Source organism: Lactuca saligna, chromosome 6, assembly GCF_052625555.1.
Source record: "Lactuca saligna cultivar CGN05327 chromosome 6, ASM5262555v1, whole genome shotgun sequence".
Classification (NCBI taxonomy): Eukaryota; Viridiplantae; Streptophyta; class Magnoliopsida; order Asterales; family Asteraceae; genus Lactuca; species Lactuca saligna.
Window position 1 is genome coordinate 14995238 of NC_136422.1, and position 6923 is coordinate 15002160.

The window sequence follows — 6923 nt, forward strand, 5'->3', positions numbered from 1 at the left end:
GAGAAAAACGGGTCCAAGAAATGGAAAAAGAGGAGGAAATGATAAAGTTGAACATTGTGATTTTTGCGGGAAAGACGGACACACTCGCGACGGTTGTTTCAAGCGGATCGGTTACCCGGAATGGTGGCCCGGCAAAGGGAAACCAGAAAAAGGAAAAGCGAAAGCAGCTTTTGTTGAAACAGAACGGGACTCAATGAATGATAAGCATGGTGATGAAAAGATTACTATAGCTGGACTAAGCAGCGAACAGTATAGGCAATTTGTCAATCTGTTCACAGCGAAAAATTCTCAGAATATTGATGTTACTCAACCGGCAGCCAACATGGCAGGTAAATTTGATGAAGGTAACGATTGGGTTGTAGACTCAGGTTGTACCGAGCACATAACTCACATTCTTGATTCTATTCACAACAATATTGAACCATCACTTGAATTACCTGTGACAATACCAAATGGCGACTCTATTCCTGTAAAGGGAAAAGGAACTTGTACTTTACCTAACGGGAGTGAAATCCGAGATGTTTTATATGTTCCGGACTTCACGTGTAACTTGTTATCTGTTAGCCGGTTAACAAAAGGACTTAAATGTGCCGTAACATTCTTCCCGGATTTTTTTGTTATGCAGGACTTGAGTTCGAGGAGATTGATTGGGACGGGTAGTTGCCAACGAGGTCTATACCGGATGAAAGTCAAAGAAAATAAAAGAGAAGCCTTAGCAACAACAGGTGAAGTATGGCACAAACGCTTGGGACATGCCTCACATAGCAAACTTTCACATTTTGATTTTTTTTTCTTTAAGCTCGAACAATATGGTTTGTGACTCTTGTGCAAGGGCAAAGTTTACTAGATTGCCCTTTTCTATTAGTTCTATCAAATCAACAGAGTGTTTTGAACTTTTACATTGCGATATATGGGGAAAATACCGAACGCCTTCACTTACGCATGCAAATTATTTTCTTACGATCGTTGATGATTTTAGTCGATCAATATGGGTTTTTCTTTTACGACATAAATCCGATGCAAGTGATTGCTTGATTGGTTTCTGTAAAATGATCAAAACTCAATTTAATAAATGTGTAAAAAGGGTCCGGTGTGATAATGGGGGGGAATTCACCTCGAATCGCATGGTGAACTTTTACACGGAACAAGGAATTCTTCTCGAAACCACTTGTCCCCATACCCCTCAACAAAATGGGGTTGTTGAGCGAAAACATCGACATTTACTCGAGACAGCAAGAGCTCTACGATTTGAAGCAAAGTTACCTTCTACCTTTTGGGGCGAGTGCATCTTAATGGCAGCTTACATCATAAATCGTCTCCCTTCCAAGACGATTGACAACAAAACCCCATACGAAATTGTCTACAACCAAAAACCAAGTTATGACCACATGAAAGTTTTTGGTTGTCTTGCTTATTATCGCAACACAGAAACAAGAGGAGATAAGTTCGAGGAAAGGGGGAGACCGGGAATTTTCTTGGGTTACCCGCATGGCACAAAGGGATATAAGATTTTTGATATAAAGAACAAGAAAATGGTGGTATCAAGAGACGTAAAATTTGTTGAAAATATGTTTCCCCATGGTAAAGAAAAAATACAAATTGAAAATGAAGAAGGCGATATATTCGAAGCACCCACATGGCATCATAAAACCTTTACCGATGAACAAACCGTCACTAATAAAGAAGATGATCAAAGTGTACCAGTGGGCCATGAAGAAGTTAATGCTCCACAAAATATGCATGAAGATGATTTTCCCATGCAAGACAACGTTGACAGTGTGAATGTAAATTCAAATGGCATGCACATGGAGTCAAATAATTCACACACGCATGAAGAAGATTCGGTTGAAATTAATGTTGAAAATCCTCCACTCACTAGAGAAAGAAGGAACAGGTCGCGGCCGACTTACCTCGATGACTACATTGTTAACTTGCCATCATCCATAGACCAAGCAACACCCGTCACCAATCGAGACTCCTCTACGGTACATTCTTTAGCCAATTTTATTTCTTACAAAAATTGCACTCATTCTCACAGAGCATTCCTAGCGGGAATCAGCACCAATAATGAGCCAAAGAGTTTCAGCCAAGCCGTAAAAAATGTAAATTGGAGAGAAGCCATGAAGAAGGAGATACGAGCCCTTGAACAAAACGGTACATGGACTCTTGAAGAATTGCCGAAAGGGAAGCGTGCGATTGATTCAAAATGGATATATAAAATAAAATACAAACCAAACGGCGAGATCGAAAGATACAAGGCGAGACTAGTAGCAAAGGGTTTCACTCAAATAGAAGGCATTGACTTTCATGATACGTTCGCCCCGGTAGCCAAACTCGTCACCGTTCGGACCCTTTTAGCAGTGGCGGTCAAGAAAAATTGGATTATCAATCAACTTGACGTAAACAATGCCTTCTTACACGGAGAATTACACGAAGAGGTCTATATGAAAATCCCACAAGGTTTTGAGAAAGGAAAGGAAAACAAAGTATGTCGTCTCAGAAAATCCCTTTACGGTCTCAAGCAGGCTTCAAGGAATTGGTATCAAAAATTTACTTCATCGTTACATATGATCGGTTTCAGACAGTCTCAAGCGGACCACTCGTTATTCATCTTTAAAACGGAAAACTCATTCGTGGCGGCACTCATATATGTAGATGATGTCATAATTGTGGGAAATGATGTGAAAAAGATTAAAGAAACGAAAACATTCTTGAATGAGAAGTTTAGCATTAAGGATCTAGGCCCCTTGAAATACTTCTTAGGTATCGAAGTGACTCGTACTCGAGACGGAATAGTGCTCAATCAAAGGAAGTATATTCTTGATATCCTGGAGGATAGTGGAATGATGGGGTGTCGGCCTAGCGCTTTTCCCATGGAGCAAAATGCTAAACTCCAAAAGAATGATGAAGATAAGCGAGTGGATACAAATAAATATAGAAGACTTGTAGGAAGATTGCTATACTTACAAGCAACCAGGCCCGACATTACCTACTCAGTCAACATTTTAAGCCAGTTTGTGACGGATCCTCGTGAAAGTCACATGAATGCTGCTATGAGGGTGTTGAGATACTTAAAAGCTACACCGGCACAGGGGATACTACTTCCAAAGGAGGGTGAAGCAAATTTAATTGTCTATACTGATTCAGATTGGCTTGGGTGTCCAGATACGAGAAGATCGAGGACCGGTTACTTATTACTTCTGGGGGGAGCCCCGATATCATGGAAATCGAAAAGGCAGTCTGTTGTGTCTCGCTCTTCCGCGGAAGCTGAATATCGAGCAATGGCAACTACGGTTAGTGAAGTCATTTGGCTTCGATGGCTTCTAAAAGAATTAGGTCTAGAACAAAGTGATCCTACTCAACTATTGTGTGACAACATGGCTGTGAAACACATTGCAAACAATCCGGTATTTCACGAGCGTACCAAGCATGTTGAAATGGATTGTTATTTTGTCCGTGAACGCGTCGAGTCGAAAGAAGTGAAACCGTTACACATCGACACTAAGTCTCAAGTTGCGGATTTGTTTACCAAAGCTTTGGGAGCTAAACATCTTCAATCTCTACTCAACAAGTTGGGCATTTGCAACCTTCATGCTCCAACTTGAGGGGGAGTTTTGGATTATTCCAATCATTGATTGTTTCCTTTTCTTATTCACGTATTTTTCTATCCTTTATTGTGTTTCCTTTTCTTAGCCTTGAAGATAGGATCTCTTATTTTCTTCCTCTATATATATATTGTGTGTTTTCTGTAATGAATACGATAGAAGAAAATATTTCCTGGTCTTCTACTATTTTATATATGTACGGTCAGTCGTAATATATGTTGTAAATATTTGTTTATAATTGTATGTTATAAATCGACCACGGGCAATACGCTATTCTAAATCACAGATTTTAATGACATTTATCGGTCATCATAGCCTTTTACGACAACAAGCTTTTTGTAGTAGTATTATATGAACCGCGCTTTTAACATTTTAGAGTGAATTGGGTATTTCGTTCTTGGAAAAAAAAATTTAAGAAAGTTTAGTCAAAAAGATATAGCAACTGAAGGAAAATTTGTCAATTTGTTGCGTTTTGGTCGTAAATAGTTAATATTTAACAAAAACAATTACGTTTAACACATAATGTGTAAAATTAAATACGGCAGTTTTGTCTTCTTAATACTTCTTCAATTCATGGAACAAGACCTGATAGATATATTGCTACTTTATTCAAGCCTACAAACTGATTTATATAATTGAGGTGAAAATGTTCTCGTTTCTCATCAGTTGCCTTTGGCCTTCTTCATACTCCAAGCATCTAACCTTCGGATAACCACATCAAGACTCCCATTGTTGAAAGCATAAACATGGGCTTCGTTATAAACAGAAAATTTTGGATAAACTCTAGCCGTAATGCATGCTCTCCCTTCAGCTCCAAAACTCTCAATCACTGAATTGTCTACCTGAAAAGAGTACTAAAGAACAATTACAAAATATGGAACTTAATTAAAAATAGTTATAATCTGCAAGAGTTCAAACATTAAACAACTTCATACCAAGCTCCTAAGTGAAATCATTTTATCTTTGTGGTTTATGTAGATAAAAGCTCCATATGTAGTTTTATCAATTCCTTGTCTCAGGGAAGACCTGAAAAAGTTCAAATCGAAAGAATATGAGATATGGGTCATCTACAAGAAGTAAAAAGTGCATGAACAAGACTGCATGCCTTATATGAATCAATATAAATGTATGAGATTATGAGAATGAACCTGCGTTGATCACTACACATTAGAACAACGAATTGATGGTTATGGTTGTCTTTAAACACACGGAAGAAGACTGCAGTTTGTTCTGTCAAGTCTCGAGAAGCCATTAACAATAACCCAAATGGACCTGCTCCACCAATGACGCTCGATGTCTTTGCGCTACAAAGAAGTTGAGGATCATTCCGTTTAGGGTCCAACACCTCGACCTCTTCTAGTTTTGGCAGCATAAAGGAGACTTCTATATCAACCTAGGCAAAGAAATTATAAAATGTATCAAGGGTTAGAAAATCGGATTTTTGAAAGAATAAAAATCGTAACAGAGATAACCTGTGACGCTGTGATCCCTGAAACTTCAAATAATGATTCTCTTTTTAGCTTCTTCCCAAAATAACTAACATGCTTCTCCCGCAATTTTTCAGTTTCCTTAACTGGCCATTGTATCAGCTGGCGTCGAGTGGAGTCCAGATAAACTTGACGAGGGATAGACTGCAACGCCCATCAAAACTAGTCATTACTATGGTGGTTTTATTCATGGTGCCTTAATATGGTTTATTAACAAAGTAAAAAGGTGATCAATTTGTTTTAAAGCTGCTATGATTTTGTTACAAGAAAGTTGGATGTTAATACTTTTCGAGTATAGCTAAATACCTGGAGTCCAGCCCATTGTTTCTTGATATCATCAGTTGAGCTATCTGACTCGTTTATCCAACCCCATAGTATCCTCCTATTCTTCACGCTATCAAAAAATGTCTTAGATGCATAGAACTTTCCATAATCATATCTCAAGTCTGAGGTACTTCCAATAAGAACTTTATGATCATCTGGTAAGAACTTTTCTTTATCGGCATCATAGCTTCCAATTGTGTAGTAGTCATGTGATTTAAAGCTTGCTTTCAGCACATACTTGAGGTTTATTCCGATCGCTGAGTTCTCAATCCCATCTCTACTGTTAGTAGACACAGGATAAAAGTCTGGACATTCCCATATATTAGTATTCTTCCCAAAATAAAGTGGCTCATCATGCAAGCTCCAGTGAACAAAATCTTTACTCCTATAAAGAATTGCCACTCCTAGATTGTTTCTCAAACCACCTACAACTACCCTCCAATTCCCATCTTTCCCCCTCCAAGCTGTACTTGGATCACGGAAATTGTCTGGTTTGACTCCATGAGGTGGAGTCATGATGGGATTTCCAGAATATTTCTTCCATTCTTTTAGAAAAGGGTCTGATAAATTCTTTGGCATTGCAAGATTCTGAACTTGCTGATTCTTGGAATCGAGTCCAGTGTACAAAACCACTGGTTTGTTTCCTGGGAGGATTGTCGTGGAGCCTGACCAGCAACTGTTGATGTCAAACGGCTTGGTTGGGACAATAGCGTTCTTGAGGTGAATCCAGTTTACTAAATCATGGGAAACTGAATGACCCCATAGGATTGTTTTATTAAAGATTGAACCATATGGATTGTATTGATAGAATAGATGATAAACTCCCTTGTAATACATTGGACCTATCGCATTAAATGAATGATCAGAAAACAAAACTTCTCAAAACATCTTATAAATTAAAGTAACTTAAGGGATTACCATTAGGATCTGTATGTTAAAATACCCGCCAAAAGATACAAAACCATGCAAAGAGAATAAAAATGGAGTAAGTACTGTTTAAAATATATAACAAAAAAAATGAACATATAACAACTAAAACAGGGAGAATGCACGATTATGGTAATTATATATGTCGCAAAGTTAAAATACCGTTCAGCCAGTTCTTTGGGGGTCGGAAATGGAAATATGGTCTCCATGGTTGGTTTTTGGGACTTGGATCCCGATAAAGAGGTATAATATGAGAAGTATCAGAAACCTCCTTCCCATTGCTATGCAGAATACAACACATGTATACGACACAAAAAACAGAAGCCTTCATTTTGAGGTCACTTGCAAGAATGAGAAGTTTAGTAAGAAGTTCAGCCGTATTTAAAGGAATTCAATTCTAAGAGAAACGTGTTAGTCGCAATCATGCACTACAATCAATAACATAAAAGCATACGCACTTATTATGTGATTTGATATCTTGACCTATTTATTTTCCCTTGTCATAAAAAATAATTGTGGATAGGGATTGCTCAATTGATTCGAACTTGATGGTTTCATTTTGTAAATTACAATTTTTTGA

The 6923-nt window shown here is 38.0% G+C and overlaps 1 protein-coding gene across 2 annotated transcripts; it reads right to left on the bottom strand.

Moving 5' to 3' along the window:
• Positions 1 to 4078: 4078 nt before the first annotated feature.
• LOC145002144 (beta-fructofuranosidase, insoluble isoenzyme CWINV1-like) lies at positions 4079 to 6710 on the bottom strand. 2 transcript variants are annotated; one of them, XM_078961441.1, is made up of 7 exons: positions 6506 to 6710; positions 6335 to 6343; positions 5399 to 6258; positions 5078 to 5236; positions 4754 to 4998; positions 4541 to 4631; positions 4079 to 4447 (listed from the first exon to the last, which is right to left on the bottom strand). In XM_078961441.1, exons 1-7 carry the CDS (start codon positions 6672 to 6674, stop codon positions 4268 to 4270), a joined length of 1713 nt encoding a protein of 570 aa, XP_078817567.1. In that variant the 5' UTR covers positions 6675 to 6710; the 3' UTR covers positions 4079 to 4267. The 2 variants fall into 2 exon arrangements, with proteins under 2 accessions (XP_078817567.1, XP_078817566.1); XM_078961440.1 differs by lacking the exons at positions 6335 to 6343; positions 6506 to 6710 and having other exon boundaries at positions 4079 to 4459; positions 5399 to 6253.
• Positions 6711 to 6923: the final 213 nt, after the last annotated feature.